The sequence below is a fragment of the Grampus griseus genome, assembly GCF_964374135.1.
Source record: "Grampus griseus genome assembly, chromosome: 20".
Taxonomy (NCBI): Eukaryota; Metazoa; Chordata; class Mammalia; order Artiodactyla; family Delphinidae; genus Grampus; species Grampus griseus.
In genome coordinates, this window is record NC_139014.1 from 11,833,417 (window position 1) to 11,851,645 (window position 18,229).

At 60.3% G+C, this 18,229-nt stretch overlaps 2 protein-coding genes across 3 annotated transcripts; one reads left to right on the plus strand and one right to left on the minus strand.

Annotated features, from left to right (window-relative positions):
• Window positions 1-376: 376 nt before the first annotated feature.
• Window positions 377-3,214, minus strand: ARL16 (ARF like GTPase 16; the record flags this gene model as incomplete). Its single annotated transcript, XM_082679737.1, is given in 5 exon segments — window positions 377-1,295; window positions 1,434-1,549; window positions 2,161-2,274; window positions 2,908-3,118; window positions 3,120-3,214. Coding segments are annotated over 5 exon segments (708 nt in total). The 3' UTR covers window positions 377-1,123.
• Window positions 3,215-3,425: 211 nt separating this feature from the next.
• HGS (hepatocyte growth factor-regulated tyrosine kinase substrate) lies at window positions 3,426-16,698 on the plus strand. 2 transcript variants are annotated; one of them, XM_082679968.1, is made up of 22 exons: window positions 3,426-3,534; window positions 5,021-5,105; window positions 5,429-5,504; window positions 5,876-5,968; window positions 7,468-7,591; window positions 8,700-8,752; window positions 9,175-9,243; window positions 9,909-10,033; window positions 11,069-11,147; window positions 11,214-11,312; window positions 11,401-11,496; window positions 12,159-12,197; window positions 12,275-12,415; window positions 12,516-12,575; window positions 13,076-13,286; window positions 13,627-13,799; window positions 13,874-14,014; window positions 14,097-14,274; window positions 14,994-15,127; window positions 15,213-15,332; window positions 15,490-15,579; window positions 15,995-16,698. In XM_082679968.1, exons 1-22 carry the CDS (start codon window positions 3,498-3,500, stop codon window positions 16,106-16,108), a joined length of 2,337 nt encoding a protein of 778 aa, XP_082536094.1. In that variant the 5' UTR covers window positions 3,426-3,497; the 3' UTR covers window positions 16,109-16,698. The 2 variants fall into 2 exon arrangements, with proteins under 2 accessions (XP_082536094.1, XP_082536095.1); XM_082679969.1 differs by having other exon boundaries at window positions 15,998-16,698.
• The last annotated feature ends 1,531 nt before the right edge of the window (window positions 16,699-18,229 follow it).

Below are 18,229 nucleotides of genomic sequence, written 5' to 3' on the forward strand. Positions count from 1 at the left end.
GGGGACCACTGGCAACTACGTGGTCTGCCTGAGAAGGTGGCACCGGCCCTGTACATCCAAGAGCCAATTGAGAACCTTCCCAGGGAGCAGCAGCACTGAACTGGGAGGCCTATCGCTTCAACAGGGAAAGGAAGACTTGAGACCGCACTGCCCTGCAGGACATACAGAGCTTTCTCGGAGCACCATTTAAAACCTCTGTAGAACAGAGCTCCCCTCACCCCCGCAGAGTGACCAACTGGAAACCATGAGGAGGCTGAGGGCCTGGGCCGATGGCCCAATGAGCTAGACCACCAGCTGAGACAGAGGAAGCTGTTGTAGGAAACTCACAACAACACGCAGAAGCAGAGGATTTCTTACTAGACTGCAGTAGGTTTAATAGTGGCCCCAAAAGATACGTCCAAGTTGTAACCCCCGGAACATGCAAAGGTGACCTTTGGAAGAAGGATCTTTGCACATGTAACTGTGGATCTTGAGATGAAATCACCTTGGATTTAGGGTGGGCCCTACATCCTCCTTATAAAAAGAGGAGAGAAGACCACGTGAAGACAGAGGCAGAGATTCAAGTCCTGCGAGCCACAAGCCAACGACACCAAGCGGCACGAGCAGCCACTAGAAGCAGGGAATGGATTCTCCCTCAGAGCCTCCACACTTCTGGCTTCCAGCACCGTGAATGTAAGTTTATGCTGCTGCAAGCCACCATTTGTGGCGATTTGTTACAGAGGCCCTAGGACACAAATGCACCAAGCAATAGGTGTTTTCCCACAAGCTTCCTTGTACTGTCAAGGTATCAGAAACTCAACAGGTTGGAGCTTGTATCAGAGTTGAGAGAGCAGCTCTCCTGGTGGGCAGGGGAACAAATCCCCTGGAACCATCCCAGGATGGTGTAGGACACAAGCCACCTGGAAGGCCTGTCCTCCTCTCCCAGCTCTGGAGCCAGAGGGCAGATGTCAGGAATTCTATAACCTGGGTGCCTCAGTTTACCCATCACTGCAACTCAGCACAGAACCCCATCTTCTAGGATTTATCCTGCCCTTATAAAAGCAGCAGATGGCCAGAGGCCAAGTAATGCTTGCTTCTGCCTTCTTGCCACAGAGCAGGCCAGCCACGCTTCTCGGCCCTGCAGTCAACCATTCGTTCTGTGGGTGTCCTCGAGCCAGCGCAGCACTTCTGACAAGCCAGTGCCTTTCCAGGCACTGATTTCTACCGTGGTGATGTTCTGCTTGGCACAAGCAATGAGGTCCGGGAGCCTGATTAACGACTTTATCTCTTCTATGGTCATGTAACACGGCAGGTCACTGGAGTGAAAGCAATACCTGTCAGCCTGGGCTGCCATCGCTGCACCCCCTCCCTAACGAGCCACCCTCCTGGCTACACTCCACAGGAGCTCCGCCCTGGGGCACCCCTGCATTTCCTCTCAGCTCACAGACACGTACATTTTATTGAAGAGAATCAGAACCGATGCTTCTGCAAGTTGTTCTGCCGAAAGGAGAGCCAGGAGCTGCACACAGGATGCAGAGAGCTGGGTAGGGTTAGAGGTGTCCACCATGAACTGGAAAGAAGTAAATGGAAATTAGGACCCCCCTGCAATGGAACACTATCCCTGCCAGACCTCCTCTCCTCGCATTACGGGCCTGGCTCAGGAAGAGCAAGAAAGGCTTCCAGAAAGGGAGAAGCAGAGGGGAGGGAGCTGTGCAAGAAGGACCGGTGTTATTTATTTGTTTCCACCTACACGGAAGTCTCTACTTGTGTGGCCATTACTTTTCCAAGGAAGGGTCCTAGAATTTGGGGCACAGGCCTTGCCAGGATGGGACGAACCAGGGGATATAGAATTCAAACATAAAATGTAAAAACACACCCAGGACAATAAGGCAGTGAGTGGATGGCACAGTTACCTGCAGAAAAGGAACACTGCCCTCAGCAAGCCTTCTGTGAGTTTTCACGTTAGCCTGGGCTCAGGAGCCCTAGGGATGAGGCTGGGGTCCCAGAAGGAAGCAACTCTAGTCTGGACCCTGTTTCCCTGACTCGCACAGTTGCCCAGGAAACCAAACTCTATCCCACACAAAGTGAAACTGGGGACTAGACAACGCTAGAATAGGGACATACTTCCCCAAAGGAAGTTCAAAAGACTACCACCTACCAGGAGAGAACAACAGGACCTACCAGGAGAGAATGACAGTTTCCATAGTAACTGGACCAGATGGGGCCCATGCACCCACCCAGCTCCCGGATGGTGATCCTTCTCTGAGCCACGATGTCCGTTAGGTTGGTACCCACCTGTGGAAAAAACCAGGATGCACAGAGACCACCACAAGCGCTTTCCCACACGGAGCTCCTGGATAGCAACGTGCCCAGCCCTTTACACTCCAACCTAACCCCCAGCATAGGTCTTCTCAAGTGTTTAGGCCCTAAGGTGGAACCGTAAGGGAGGAGGCCTGAAGATGCTCCCAGGCGTCCAGAACCCTCAAGGCTGGCTGTGGCCAGGGCACCAACGCCCACCAGCGGGATTCGCCTTGTGCGGCGAGCAGCAAATGCAGTCTGACCAGTAGTGAGGGGCGGGAGGCTCCGGATCCCCTGGGACTCTGTCCAGGCGGAGCCAGGCTCCCCGCGGCGACACCACCTCAAGTCTGTACTGAACACACTGACCCGCCAGACCCCAGCTTCCATTTAAAGGAACCCAGGGACTTCCCTGGGGGCACAGTGGTGAAGACTCCGGGCTCCCAATGCAGGAGGCCTGGGTTCGATCCCTGGTCAGGGAACTAGATCCCACATGCATGCCGCAACTAAGGAGCCCGCCTGCCACAACCAAATAAATAAATATTACAAAAAAGAAAAAAAAGGAACCCAAAGCGCTCTTCTAACCGCAAGGGGACCCACTTCTCCTAAACCTGCAAGAGGCCGGACGCCTACCGTGGGCCGCGTGGGGGGAAGATCGCCCAGGTCGCCCTTCCCATCCCGGGAGCTCAGCTGTGCGAGGTAGTCAAGGTCTCCGAGCTGGTCCGAGGAGGGAGCGCTGGCCGGACCCCGCCCCGGGCGCCCCGCCCCCCGCCCGGGCGCCCCCCACCCCGCTCGCCACCAGCGGCCCCCGAACCCCCAGGCCCCGGACCCAGACCTGCGCCCCAGGCCCCATCCCCCCGACCCGGCGCGGAAGGATAGTCTGCAAGCGTTTCACCAACAGCGTCTTCCCCACACCCGTGGCCCCGAGCAGAAGACACATCCCGCTCCCCGCTCCACTCTACACCCGTGGCTCGGCGTCCTGGCGACGCCAGGCCTTGCCCCCGGGCTGCTCATTGGTTCTCAGCGCTTACCGTCTCAGTGGGCGCGGTCCAATCGGCGCCCAGCGTCTGGGGCGAGCGGAAAGGCCCGCCTCCCCGCGGCTCGCGAGCAGGCCAGCGACGTGCGCGTGCGCGCACTCGAGACGGCAGGCGGAAGCGGAAGTCGGGGGCGCGCCGGCTCGCAGCGGGGAGAGCTGCGGCGTCAGGTCGGGTTCCTGGGTCGCCATGGGGCGCGGCAGCGGCACCTTCGAGCGTCTCCTAGGTAACGCGGCCCCCGCCCCCGGAGCGAAAGCCCCTGGGCCCCAGCGCTCCGGGGCGACCGCCGTGCCACCCGGGCCTTGGGCGGGCGCGCAGGCGACGCAGGGCCGGCGGTCCGGGGCGCGGCCCCGGCGCCGGCCGAGTAAATGAGGGTCCGCGTAGGAGACGGGCCAGGAGCCTTGGGGAAACGACCACCAGCGTCTGGCCGAACAGGCCTCACGTCCTGAGTCACGAAAACGGGTGACTCAGTGAAATAGTAAAATCTCAGTAGACTCTCCATACCGAAACCTAGGTTGCATGGGATTTGGGAGTTCTGACACATACATGGGCCCCAGAGGGTGGAGCCAGCAATGTCCTCTGTAGGTCCTGCCAAGCTCTTTGGAGCGCTGCTTCCCCAGGGACCCAGACCTGCGCCCTGTGTCCCCACTGGGCTCCCGGAAGCGCCCAGGGCTAGGAAGGCGTTTCCTCTGTTTTCTGGGGTGGATAGCTGATCCTTCTGAGCCTCCTGGAGGTCACAGATTTTAGGAAGGAAAATCGATTTTTATGGGCGAGCCCCCACCACTCCATGAAACCGTGTGTGCTCTGTGTTTGGGATCGGTGCTCTGGGTACTGGAATGGTCAACCCGAGCCTGCCCTCCTTGTTCCTTGAATATGGTTTCAGAGGGACCTCAGATGAGGCGCCTTTCTTGCTCATTGAACATACAGGCCGAGGAGCTCAGCTTATGAGGTTGTTCAGGCCTTCAGTGGTTAGTCCAGAAGTTACTCCCAGATCCATGTTGACCATTTGTACAACTCCAGGGAAGATGGTACTGGCTGGGCTGGAGAGCAACCCCTGAGCAGCACATCTGTCTGTCTGAGGCCACAGCGACATAGACTAGAGGTGGTAGCTGGAGAATCCTTGGCGGGTCGATCCTGTCTGCGCCTCACAAAACACGTGAAACAGAGCACTGGGGTCTCTGCTGCATGCCTCTCCAGCCATGCCTCAGCTGAGACCTAATCAAATAGGTTAAGCTTCTGAAAAACCAGGGACTCTGAGGGATGAGGCAGCAGAGTTCTCTCTGTTGAGAAACAGCTGAGTATAGTGTTGAATTCTGGCTTTGCCCCAGCAAGCTTTGTGACTTCAGGCAGTGACCTCACCTCTCTGTTTCAGTTTCTCTGTCTTCAGAGAAGGTGGAAATACCACCTAATTCTTAAGGTTGTGTGAGAATTGAGTGAGTTCACGTAAAAATGTTTGGAACAGCACTTGGCACGCAAAAAGCTCACAACAGCGTTCTCCATTGTTATTTTCCAACCTGTTTGTCTGTCTTTGAGGAAGGACAGTGCTTTCATGGTTATTGTCAGGTGTCAGGAGCATTTTCAGTAGTTTTCTGTTTGGTCCAAATGTCTAAAATGGGAAGGGGGCAGTCCCTCCTGCCTGTTGCTGAGGTGGGGGGCCACCTGGGGAATCACAGAGCAGGATGAGCCCCTGTAATGGTGAGTTTCTGTCTTAGACAAAGCGACCAGCCAACTTCTTCTGGAGACCGACTGGGAGTCCATCCTCCAGATCTGTGACCTGATCCGCCAGGGGGACACGCAGTAAGTGCTCCCTCAAAAGCAATGGGGTGGCCACCCCGTGGACTAGGGTTGCTTGGTGTCCGCTCATCTTCCAAGATCCTGCCCGGATGGAAGCCAACCGTGTGAGGCCCTGGTGGAGGACTGTGTGGTCTGTGTGCTGGGGTTTTTGAGATCTTGGGACGATTAAAGGACTTTCTCTGTACAGCTTGGGAGGGCACAGTTACCTGGACATTTGCCTGGGGGGTGTCTCAGGGACCAGATGGTGGGTGGGCTTTTCTCAGTCTTAGAGGCTGTTTTCTTTCTCTTTTTCTCTTTCTGCTTTTATCAATGCCTTTTTCTGTCAGAGCAAAATATGCAGTGAGCTCCATCAAGAAGAAAGTCAATGACAAGAATCCCCACGTGGCCTTGTATGCCCTAGAGGTAATCAGACCCTGTACGCCAGGTGGCACTGGTGGGGATAGCAGGGATGGGCACACCGCCAGAAGTGGAGGCACTGGGGCCGTGGGGCAGGGCTGGGAGCAATGCCTCAGCTGTTCCACCTGAGGCTGACATGTGTGGGCCCTGAGATTGACTCCAGTGTCTGTCCCTGGTGATAAAACACAGAGTTAGAAAAAGCAGGTGTACCCCTGGCTGCTTCCTGCCTCAGAGGCTGTAACGCGGGCTTTCTTGTCCGGCTGGGTGGCCTGAGGGCCCTGTTGAGGCCTGCCTTCTTGTGGGGAGGTGGCCCGTCCAGGACGGGGAGTTCCTGCCCTGACCAGAGACTTAAGTCTACCCCACCTTGGGGCCTGCAGGTCATGGAGTCCGTGGTGAAGAACTGTGGCCAGACGGTTCATGATGAAGTGGCGAACAAGCAGACCATGGAGGAGCTGAAGGAGCTGCTGAAGGTGGGCGCTCTGTGGGGAGCAGGGAGGCCCAGACTGGGGTGCGCCACCACACGGGCTTCTTGGGGCTTTGCTGGGGGGAACAGTGCCAGGTGCTGGAGGGCTGGAAGGCGAGTGTTCGTGGTCCCTGCCTTGTGAGGTCAGGCCTTCCCAGAAGTCAGCGGGGCTGCATCTGGGGGTGTGGAGGAGACCCCACTCCTCCTGCAAAGTTGGGAAGGCTTCCTGGGGGGCAGGAGCTGAGTCTTGAAGGGCAGGGGATGCTCACTGAGCAGTGGAGAAGGTGGGGAGGGAGCTGTGTGCCATGGGCAGAGGTTGTAAGTGGAGGCATGGGGTCCCCAAAGGCTCGGGTAGAATTCTGAGCAGGGAGGCACATGAGTGCTTGTGGAGGGAGAGTTAGGGAACAGCAACAGCAGAGCAGGGACGCCAGGGCAGTGGGTTTTACACACCCCCCAGCCCCCCGTGGGTGAGGGGCATCCCACGGAGCTGAGGGTGTGGGTGCCCTGGGTGGCAACCAGGGAGTGAAGCCCCAGCACCAACTCCGCCGCCACTGTGGCCTGGGCCCTTTGGGGGCCTGTGGGCCTCACAGCCAGGAGCCCGTCTGGGGCTGAGCTGACGGCGGGGCTTCTCCAAAGCCCTGACTGGTGACTTGGCCAGCCCCTGCTCTGGCCTGGGTGACAGCAGAGGAGTTAGAACCCGCCCTCCTTGTCCTGGCACAATCGTGTCCTGTTCCCACTGTACATGGTCTGAGTCCTCACAGGGGCAGGGCTACCGGAAAGGGGTCCGCTGACCAGACCCCGATTACAGGGGAGAGTGGGAGCCCTGGCGCGTGAGCTGTGCTTGGTGTCTTGAAGCAGCTTCCTTGACCCGCCATCCTGAGCATCGTGTGTGGATAGGCTCCTGAGAGAGCTCTAGAAATGTGGTTGTCTGTGCTTTAGCTTGGTGGTGGTGGTGGCTCTGTATGTGGGGAACTTTCTGGAGCCACTCCCCCGCCTGCCCGCGCTGCCTATGACTGGAAGGAGGGGGCCAGCCGACCGTGCATCTGCTTCCTCAGCCCAGGCCTGATTGGCTCTGCCTGTCAGAGGCTGGCCTTAGCTGGCAACAGAGTGGGTTACAGGCTGAGGAGCTCGCTAGGCAGTCAGTGTCCTGTAGGGCACGGTGATGGGGTGGGGAGAGGCAGGTAGTTACGGGGCAGTAGGGGTTTGAGAGCCTCCACCTGAGGGATGCGCAGCTTCACCTAGGCGGTTAAAGATAAGTCCAAGTCCTGAGTGGGCAGACAGGTGCAATGGATTTGTCCTTGGGGACAGGGCTTCCTAAAGTAGGCCTGGGTCTGGGGAGTGGGTCACTACATGGCCCTGGTGCCCCACTTGGGGGACCCGCCTCACCTCTGCCAGCCCCAGTTGCTCGGAGTGTTGGGGTCTTGCCAGCTGCTTTTTCGTGCCGAGATGTCTCTTTGGCACCTGCCTCTCCCAAGGTTCTTATCTTCTTTCCTCCCTTCTCCACAGAGGCAGGTGGAAGTAAACGTCCGAAACAAGATCCTGTACCTGATTCAGGCCTGGGCGCATGCATTCCGGAACGAGCCCAAATACAAGGTCGTTCAGGACACGTACCAGATCATGAAGGTGGAAGGTGAGTCAGGGTAGTGGGGAGCAGCAGGGTCCAGCGCCAGGCCTGGGACATGCCACCAGGAGGTGAGGGGCTGCCCTGCACAAGGCGGGCCCAAGGGTGGCTGTGCCCGCCCCGTGCGCAGTGGGGGTAGCACTGTGCTCTGGGCACAGCGGAAACTCCTAGAGAGTTGTAAGTGGGGGTGTGGCAGCTGAGGTGTGCTTCTTAAGGCCCACCGCGCGTTCCTCCCGGCTGTTGTGGTGCCAGTGGAGAGGTGGTGGGCTTTGGCAAGGAGGGCGGTGGATTCAGGCCTTGTTTGGAGGATTTGCTGGTGCTCTCACCAGGCATGGAATGAGAGGGCTGGGCTGGGGCCTCTCCCACCTGTGCTGCGGTGGGGGAGGGCAGGTCCTCTGGCCCTGAAGATGAGGCATGGAGTGGGAGCGGGGGCAGCGCCTGCTGGCCGCGGGGTCGGCAGGACCGTGCAGACACTGTGTGATGAGGTCGGTGAGCTGGCCTCAAGCTCCCAATCCCTGGAACTTATACACGAGAGAGAACGCGCAAAGCTTTACGGGGGGGAATTCCCTGCCGATTCAGTGGTTAAGATTCCAGGCTTTCACTGCTGGGGGCCTGGGTGGACCCCTGGTTGGGGAACTAAGATCCCCATAAGCCACACGGCATGGCCAAAAACAAAAACAAAGCTTTCATGGGATTCCCAAGAGGTCCATGTCTCAAAAAACAGCTTAGGAACTCCAACTTCTAAGAGCTCTGGGAAGCATGCCTGGCTGGGGTGTGGGACCAGGAGCCAGATGGACTGGGGAATGTCTACGAGGCCTTGATGAGGTGGGAGCAATGCCTGTCTCTGTGTGTGGTCCCCAGGACAGAGCGGCCTGTGGGGAGCCACCCCAGCTGGGGGGCGGGCCGGCTGAGCTGTGCCCAGGGCGCCCTTGCCCAGCGTGGGGTCACCGTGCCTGCTGCCCTGGGGCTCTGGGCTCTTCTGTCTGTTTGGGGAGGCAGATGCCAAGAGCTAGGATGCAGCTCTGGAGGCCTCAGGGCAGATGGGTTCGGGCAGGTGAGGCTATGGGCCTCGCCCACTAGGCAGCACTTGGCGGTAACAGCGGCCTCCTTTCTCCAGGACACGTCTTCCCGGAGTTCAAGGAGAGCGATGCCATGTTTGCGGCGGAGAGAGTGAGTTCACGGGGTGCTGGAGGTCTAGGAGTTAGGCTGCTTTGAGAAGGCAGAAGGGAAGCCCTGGGATCTGGGCTTGTTGGCAGCAGGTGAGCTGCTGATCTGTCTCAAGAACGAGAAAGCTTGACTTTTTTCAGTAGAATATGCAGCTGTGTCTGCAGGTTGAGACAGGAACCCAGTTCAAGGTGCCTTAGGACTGTGGTTCCCACAGCCGTGAAGACAAATACTTATATATCCCCAAAGCTGTGGGAAGGAAGTCTTGCTGTAAGGTCTTTAGAAAGAAAGGAAGACTGTTTTGGAGGGGGATCCTTCCTCGAGTCATGCCTGCAGTGAGTTGGCTCCAGTCCCTTGCACACACCTGTGGGAAGCGGGGATCGGCAGGGAGGGCAGGGACTATGTGACCCGACTCTGCCTGTCCCCAGGCCCCCGACTGGGTGGATGCTGAGGAGTGCCACCGGTGCCGAGTGCAGTTCGGGGTCATGACCCGCAAGGTGAGTGCACCCGCCTTGGGGAGGGACCTGGCTCCACGCCTGGCCGGGGCAGACCCCAGGCCACCTGCTGTCATCACAAGGCCACCGCACCCACGCACGGGCCTTTCTGTCTTGGCTGGGACCTGGCAGTGTAGGGAGTGTGGTCACCTAGGGTTGGTGTCTGATGGTCAGTGCTGTCAGGGGAAGTTCGGGCAAGGCTGCACCCCTCTGGGAACGGGAGTATACCCCACGCCCGGGGCTGGGGGTTTGGGTCTGCGTTGCCTCGGCCAATAGCCCCTTGGCCAAGTCTCCTCAGCTGACTTGGCCTGTGCAACTTGGACCCTCCCTCTTCCCACCGAAGCCCAGGCTGGCCATGGCAAAGGCTGGGGCCTGGGGCATCTGAGCAGACTCACCGTCCAGCAAAACTCGTTTATCGGGACAACTCATGCATGTTTTTTGTGAATTTTTCTTCGTAATCTGACTTCTTTTCCTCAAAGTGGAGGCTACAGTTGAGAGCTTGCAAGTGCACCCTGTTCCCCCAGGGCCTTTGTGGCCTCCTGGGCTTGCCTTCTGCCCACCCTGGCCTGGGAGACCTGGTCTGGCGCGTCCTGCAGTGGGCGGTGCTGGGCGGGGTGTGGGTGTGAGGGGTAGCCGGCCAGGCTGCCCTGACCTGTCCCGTGTCGCAGCACCACTGCCGGGCATGCGGCCAGATCTTCTGCGGCAAATGCTCCTCCAAGTATTCCACCATCCCCAAGTTTGGCATCGAGAAGGAGGTGCGTGTGTGCGAGCCCTGCTACGAGCAGCTCAACAAGTAAGTCCCCTTGGACACTGAGCGGAGCCAGCTTCTACCTTGGTAATCGGGGGCGGGCGAAGGAGGCGGGGGGAGCGGCAGACTTGGACAGAGCCCAGCAGGGCCCCCGGCTCTGAGACCTGCTAGCTAATTGCTCAGGTTTCTTTTTGTAACGTCTTAGTTTGGGAGTGACACTTAGAGAAGAGATGCAGGAACAGTCTGGAGACCACACACACACCCTGCTCCTCCCACAGCCTGGGTCCCTCGGCCCCATTGACTCCATCACACCTGCCCTCCCCGCATCTGCCTGCGTGTCCAGACACATACACGTTGTGTCCTGAACCAGTTGAGAGTGAGCTGCAGGCACCCTGTCCTCCTCGCCTCGACCTCCTACGTGCGCTTCCCTGGAGGAACTTTCCCCATGTGACTGCTGCCGGCTGTCGAGTTGGGGCATTTAGCATCAGCGTGGTTCTGACACCTACTGCCCAGTCCCTGTCCAGGGTTCCCGTGTCCCAGTAACATCCTGCGGCGGTTTTGTCCTGTCAGGACCCAGCCACCACATCAGTTTCTTAACCCAGCATGTTTTATTTGCTTCATTTTTTGTGACGAGGACGTCACTGAGGGGCCTAGGCTGTTGTGGCACATCCCTAGGTTTGGGTCCAAGGTTTCCTCGTGGTTAGAGACAGGTTCTGGCCTGGGAGCCTGTGCTGTCCATCTGTCCCAGCATCAGTGATGGAATCTGATCCCTTGGTGAAGTGGTGTCTGCAGGCTGCTCCACCGGGAGGTCCTTTTCTGTGGAAAGCCGGAGCCAGGCGGGTGTTTGAGCCCCATTTGCAGGAGGGGGAGCTGTAGCTTAGGCCAGTGACTTACCCAGGGCTCCACAGCCCAGAGGTGACAGCTGGTTTGAGGGTCCAGCTTTTCTCTGGAATGTGGTCTGTGGAACCCCCGTCTTCCTTCTGTGGGGACGTCAGAGGGAAGCCCCAGGCCGTGTCCTGAGAACTTGTGGGGGGCCAGGGGTACAGTGCCCGATAACGTACAGCGTCCTGTCTCCTCCAGGAAAGCGGAGGGAAAGGCTGCCTCGACGACGGAGCTGCCCCCGGAGTACCTGACCAGCCCCCTGTCGCAGCAGTCCCAGGTACTGCCCGGGCCTGCGGGGGCGCCTCAGCCCTGGGCCCGGCTCACCCTGCCCTGCCATCCTCAGCTGCCCCCGAAGAGGGATGAGACGGCCCTGCAAGAGGAAGAGGAGCTGCAGCTGGCCCTGGCCCTGTCGCAGTCCGAGGCCGAGGAGAAGGAGAGGATGGTGAGCCGGGGGTGGCCTCGCTGAGTCTGGGGCTGCCAGGGGAGTCCAGGGGCACCGTCGCGACACCCTTCTCCTGGTTCTCCTGCAGAGACAGAAGTCGGCCTATGCCGCGTACCCCAAGGCGGAGCCCACACCTGTGGCCTCGTCAGCACCCCCCGCCAGCAGCCTGTACTCTTCGCCCGTGGTGAGCCCGCCCTCCGGCTCAGCCCCACTGGCTTGGACCACCTTCCCATGGTGGGGTGGGGAGGCGGGGGGGTGGTGCCCCAACCTAGAGGCACATGTCTCATGGGCAGGGGCAGGGTGCGGCCTGGCGCCCACGGGTCTCAGCTCCCTGGTCGGGACCCTTGTGGGATAGAGGGCACTGTAAAGGCTGGCGGTCTCACTGTCGAGACCCTGGTCTCTTTCACACCCCCAAGAGCAGGAGGAGGTGAGAACCCCTGGGGTCAAAGGGGCTTTGCGTTTTTCTGGCCTTCAGTGGGGCCGTCACAGGTCTGCTTTTTGGGGATGGACCCAGCCTCTCTTTGGCCTCAGTTCTCTTTGTAAAAAGGGGGTGGGTGGCAGGTGGGAGAAAAGGTTTAGAAAGTCACTTGCAAACTCTGCAGGGCTCTGTGGGTGGGGCTGAGAGCAGCCCTGCCACCTGCCCACCTGTACCTGTGGTTCGTGGGAGGGCTGGTGGGGCACCACACTGCGCCCTTTCTATGGTTTTGGAGCCCCTTGGGGTTCAGACAGGCTTTGGCCAGCCTCTAGGGTCCACTGTCATGGCTGCGTCATCCAGGCCTCCTGAGCGATGGCCAGGGTTGCTGCTGCTCCGGCCTATGACGCCTCACACCCCCCACATCTCCCTAGAACTCGTCGGCGCCTCTGGCTGAAGACATCGACCCCGAGGTGAGGACACCCTGTGTGTGGTGCTTTCCCCTTGCTGCCTCCTGGCCCTTGGGAGTGACCCCCTCTTGCCTGTGCAGCTCGCCCGGTACCTCAACCGGAACTACTGGGAGAAGAAGCAGGAGGAGGCTCGGAAGAGCCCCACGCCATCTGCACCGGTGCCTCTGGCAGAGCCCGCCGCCCAGCCTGGGGAGGCACACACAGTCCCTGCCAGTGTGGAGGTAAGGGGGCTGCTCTCAGGCTCCTGGCCATGGTCCCTTGGGAGGGGGCTGCCAGGACAGGCCAGGGGCGGAGTCCCAGTCACTCTCTGGTGTCTTCCAGACTTCCCTCCCGGAGACAGACCCTCAACCTGTAAATCCGGCCGGAGGCCCCTTTAGTGAGGTAAGCCATGGCTCCCTCCTCAGGCTGGGGGCATACTTGGCCTCCCGGAGCGCAGTGTGCTAGGCCCTGCCCAGGCATCTATCAGGAGCGCCGAGCTGTGTCCTCAGTGACCTCCTGGAGGCAGGCCATTGCAGCTCATGGCTCTCCGTTGAACCTCGCTGGGCTGGCTGTGGGCCAGAGCTCGACTACTCGCGGCCTACCCTGAATGGATTGGAATATTCTGGGGCTCTGCACTTTGGTGCCCAGGGGAATAAGAGGCTAGAGCCAGGACAGCCTTGTCTCGGCCACACTGCGTCTCTGGGTAAAACCCAAGCCTCCCTGGGCCTTAGTTTCCTCACGTGTGAACCGGGTGCTGAGGGTGCCCCTTGCAGACCCACCGGGAGGACCAAGTCAGATGTGCAGCAGGTTCGGAGCTCAGCGGCCAGATGGTGGGTCCCTGCCCCTGCTCGGGGACCTGGGGGCAAAGGAGGCACTCAGCCAGACCCCCTGTGCCCCAGCAGCAATACCAGAATGGGGAGTCGGAGGAGAGCCACGCACAGTTCCTGAAAGCCCTGCAGAATGCCGTCACCACCTTTGTCAACCGCATGAAGAGCAACCACGTGCGGGGCCGCAGCATCACCAACGACTCAGCCGTGCTGTCCCTTTTCCAGTCCATCAACGGCATGCACCCCCAGCTGCTCGAGCTGCTCAACCAGCTGGATGAGCGCAGGCGTAGGTGCCGCACACACCCTCCCGGGCGTCCCTCCGGGGCCACGGGGGCTCCCGTCAGGGGCCGGCCACATCCCCTCGGGGCAGTGGGTGCCCTCCACCAGGCGTCATCAGGCCTGGGGTCGTGTGGGCAGGGCTGCCCTGAGGGACCTTGGGTTCTACAAGAAATAGTCCCAGTGGCAGGAAACGTCCCACTGAGCGCCGGACAGTCAGCTGGAGGAAGTGTGTGCGTGCGTGCGTGCTTGCCCACCCACCCTGGAGCCCTTATGCCAGCTGTGCCCTGTTGACAAGCGCTCAGCTGGGGAGCCATTGCCAAGGCCCCCGCTCTGCCCTCTCCCCACAGTGTACTACGAGGGGCTGCAGGACAAGCTGGCGCAGATCCGTGATGCCCGGGGGGCACTCAGTGCCCTGCGGGAGGAGCACCGGGAGAAGCTGCGCCGCGCAGCCGAGGAGGCCGAGCGCCAGCGCCAGATCCAGCTGGCCCAGAAGCTGGAGATCATGCGGCAGAAGAAGCAGGTGCGGCAGCGGCGGCCCAGCCCTGGGGGTGTGGGGGGCAAAGCCAGCACTGACGGCTGCCTCATGGCCCACAGGAGTACCTGGAGGTGCAGCGGCAGCTGGCCATCCAGCGCCTGCAGGAGCAGGAGAAGGAGCGGCAGATGCGCCTGGAGCAGCAGAAGCAGACCATCCAGATGCGGGCCCAGATGCCAGCCTTCTCCCTGCCCTATGCCCAGGCACGTGCCTGCCACACGTCCCACTCCCTCCAGGCACCCTGGTAACTGAGAACTGCCCTGAAAGCCGTCTCTCTATCCCCAGCTCCAGGCCATGCCTGCAGCGGGGGGCGTGCTGTACCAGCCCTCTGGCCCAGCAAGCTTTGCGGGGACCTTCAGCCCGGCGGGCTCAGTGGAGGGCTCTCCCATGCACACCATGTACATGAGCCAGCCGGCCCCAGCCACCAGCGGCCCCTACCCCAGCATGCCTGGGGCCGCAGCAGGTAACGGGGTGGGGGTGGGGCGGACGGGCGGAGGGCCAACAGCCCAGATGAGCCCCGGACCACTATCCCTTTCTTCTTTTATTATTTCAGTGTGATTTCAGAGTTACAAAACAGTTGGCAGAATGGTACAAAGAATTTTTCAGATTCCCAGACATTTCCTTGTCAGCACTTGCCCTCTCCACACACACTTTTTCTTCTGACCCGATTTAGGGTGCACGGCAGGCGTGACGCCTTTCACTCCTAGAGGCCTCGGTGCATTTGCTAAACCAGGATGCTCCCCACGGCCTGGGTACAGATGCCGGAACAAGGGCTCTGAGGCCGTGTTGTGACTGTGTCCATAGCCGGCTCAGCTCCCACACAGTCCCAGTACCCCGTTTGTGCCAACAGGAAACCCGTCACATGTTTAGCTGTCCTGCTTCTCTCACCTCCTTTAATCTAGAATGTTCCTTGGTCTGCCCTGGCATTCTGTGACACTGACTTCCCAAAGAGCACTGGCCCGTCATCTTGCAGACAACCCCTGTTTGGGTGTCACTGGTCTTCGGAGAGTGTGACATTCTGGGGGTCCTTTGCTATCTTTGTTGATTTCACTTACTTTCGTTTCGTGAGAATGTGAAACACAAACTTGGTTCCAAAAGTCATAAAGAGAAGGAAAGGTCAGAAGAGGGCCCCCACCGTCCTCGCCACTTCGGGGTGGTGAGCTCTTTCCTCTTTTCCTCCAGATCCCAGCATGGTAAGCGCTTACATGTACACAGCAGGGGCCGCTGGCACGCAGGCAGCCCCTCAGGGCCCCACCGGGCCCACCACCAGCCCAGCCTACTCATCCTACCAGCCCACTCCCACGCAGGGCTATCAGGTAGGTGGGAAGGCCGCCCCCTCCCCTACAAGGCCACTGGGGCAACTGGGCTCAGCCTTCTTCCATTGCCTCCTCCCCTCCATAGAACGTGGCTTCCCAGGCCCCGCAGAGCCTCCCGGCCATCTCCCAGCCTCCACAGTCCAGCACCATGGGCTACATGGGGAGCCAGTCAGTGTCCATGGGCTACCAGCCTTACGGCATGCAGGTGAGAGGTTGTGGGGGCATCGGGTGGGGGCAGTGCTGGGCAGGCTCCACTCTCTGCTCATCGCCCCACGTCCCCTCCACTGCTCTCTCCTCGCTGGTTGGCGTTTATCTGGTTACAGAGCTCCTTTCTCAGTGTGGGGTTGTTTTATCCTCCACAGAATCTCATGCCCACCCTCCCCGGCCAAGACGCACCTCTGCCGCCCCCGCAGCAGCCCTACATCTCGGGGCAGCAGCCCGTGTACCCGCAGGTGAGCCTCTCCCGGGGCCAACACCATGGGTCATGACAGGGGACAGGTTTTGCTGTGGACCCCCCTCAGCAGCGGGGCTGCCCTGGGAAGTGCAGCCAGTGTGGGGCAGGACGGCTGCTCTGCGGGCAGGACCAGGACAGACACTTAGCAACACCTACAGGTGCCAAACCACGCATTTACTAAAAAGCCCAAGGTCACATCATCTCCAGTCCACAGACATGAATCGGGAACACCTGGGGTCTGGGCTCTGCTGGGGACAGGAAGAGTGCAGGGAGTCGGGAGCGTGGGCTCGAGGGGCCTGAGTACCAGGGCAAGGCTGGGATGTGGCGTGTTCTGGAGAGGAGCCGGTATAGGGTGGGGTGGCTGGGGCCTGGAGAGGGAGGACAGACCGATGGGCCATGTGTCCCCCCCCCAGCAGATGGCGCCCTCTAGCGGCCCTCCTCAGCAGCAGCCCCCAGTGGCCCAGCAGCCGCCGCCACAGGGGCCACCGCCACAGGGCAGCGAAGCCCAGCTCATCTCGTTTGACTGACCACGGCTGGGAGCTCCCCATCCAGAGTAACACTACGGTTCTCCAAAACCACCGCCTCCGTCTCTAACTAGCGTCGTCCTTCTGCCTCGCTCTCTCCCCTTTGCGTGTAGTGTCCCTGCTCTGCACGGGCAGGGTGACCCTTCACCCTGGCCCTTTTCCATCTTTGTCCTCACCTGCTGGCTTCTCGTCCCCCCCCCAGGCCCCATCCTTGTCCCTGTCTTCTTGAGTTGGTGTCTGGCTCCTCTCCCCAGGGCTGGGCCTCGGCGGGGAGGGTGGTAGGGAAGGACTTTCTCTGAGAGGAAGCCCCCAGCCCAGCACGTCGGGTCCCGAGAGGGCCAGGTGGAGTGGGGTCTCTGCCCCACACAGCTCATGCCCTCCCGTTCCCACCCAGGACACCTTAGGGCCTGTGGCCTGTGACTAGCTTGAGTGCTCCCCAGAGTCCTCCCCTGCAGGCTGTCAGCAGGGGTGCTCTGGCCCTCACAGGAAGGGTGGGGCCTGTCTCCAGCTTCTCTGCTTCTGAGCCGTCATCTCATCCAGTGCCCTGAGTAGACAGAATGGAACAGTGATAATAAAATGTCTTTCAACAAGTATTCGGGTGTCTGCACAGAGAGGTGCTGAGCAGCTGGTCCAGCTGTGGACAGGGGTGTATAAGGTGCCTCCCCACAGGCCAGCTGCCCCTCGCCCCAGGCCCAGCTCCACAGGAGTCTCAACTGGTAGATGCTGCTCTGCCTTGAGATCTGCTGTTTTCCTCCCTGAGACTGAGCACTGAGGAGCTGTCCTCTCTCCACCCAGCCCTGTGCTGCCCTGACTCCAGTCTGAGTCTGGGATGCCAGTTGAGAGTCGTAGCCTAGAAGAAAACATTTAAGACAACGCAGACTCGCAGCCTTTTGCATTCAGGATTCAGAACATTTCACAGACTTTGGACAAACCTCTTGGGTGACCCCCATTTTAGCTTGTCTGCGAAGGAATGGACTAGTTTAATAGGCACAGAGCTCACGTCAAAGGAATGGCCAGAATCACAGAGGTGCTGGGCCGAGGGCAGCCCTGTCTCCTGGCTCTGATCTAAAGTCAGGGCTGTTCTGCCTGGGATCTTAGGAAATCATCTGTGGCGTCTGGGAGAGCAGCGAGGGGGCATGCTCTCTGTTGCATCTAAAGAGGAAAGGCCCCAGGACCTGAAGGGCTTGGGATACCCCATGTGCCAGATGTTTAGGAGCTGGACTAAGGCAGGGGTGCAGAGGCTTCTGGCAGGTGGAGACAGAGCCCAGGCTTACAAATGCTCTTCTCCCAGGACCCCGTCTGACCCCTTCCGGGCTCAATCACAACCCTTAGCAGACGCTGTAAGCCGAGTCCCGAGCTCCCTGCGGGTCTGGTCCAGGCGGAGGGCGGCGGCCTGGCTTCCAGGGTGGCCAGGACGGAAGGACAAAAGGTGCGCCCGTGCTGGCCGGAAAGGCAGCCGTTTAGGTACAGGAGGAAACCGAGGAGAAGGCGGCCCAGAGGGTAGGGGCGCTCCTGCCGCCAGGTGACCACAGGCCACGGACAGCCGGACCCCCGGGGCGAAGCTACCCAGGAAGGGAACTGGGGACCCTCGAGCCCGCCCTGCGGTAGCGCAAACTTCACGAGCCCGGGGTCGGGTGCAGGCATCACTGTGCCGTCCAACAGGGCCAAGTCCCGGCCGGTCGTCCCTAGTGGGACTGCCCGGGGATCCAGGCCGCCTCCCCGACTCGGACGGAACCCACGCCGTGGCTCAGCCTTCTCTGGGCTTCATTCACCCCCCGGGGCGGAGAGCTCGGTCCAGCCGCTGTCCGGCCGCCGCCAAAGAGTTGTCTACGCGTGTCCCGTCCATCGTCTTCGGGGTAATCTGGGAGCGAGAGGAGGCAAGTCGAGGTGAGAGCGTCCTCCTCCAGCTCGTTTGCTCGGCGGCCCTGGCGGCTAGAGCGTCCTCCCTAGCTCCTATACCCGATGGCCCTGGCGGCTAGAGCGTCCTCCCCCAGCTCCTATGCCCGATGGCCCGGGCGGCTAGAGCGTCATCCCCAACTCCCTATGTTCGGCGGTCCTGGCGGCTAGAGCGTCCTCCCCCGACACCCAGCTCGCATTCTCGGCGGTCCTGGCGGCTAGAGCGCC

Excerpts from the sequence above, each read along its gene's own strand:
- HGS (XM_082679968.1), top strand. The coding sequence starts at position 3,498 with ATGGGGCGCGGCAGCGGCACCTTCGAGCGTCTCCTAG. Across the intron at positions 12,416-12,515 it reads CAGTCCCTGCCAGTGTGGAG|ACTTCCCTCCCGGAGACAGA; the intron begins GTAAGGGGGCTG and ends GGTGTCTTCCAG. Across the intron at positions 14,015-14,096 it reads TCTCCCTGCCCTATGCCCAG|CTCCAGGCCATGCCTGCAGC; the intron begins GCACGTGCCTGC and ends CTCTATCCCCAG.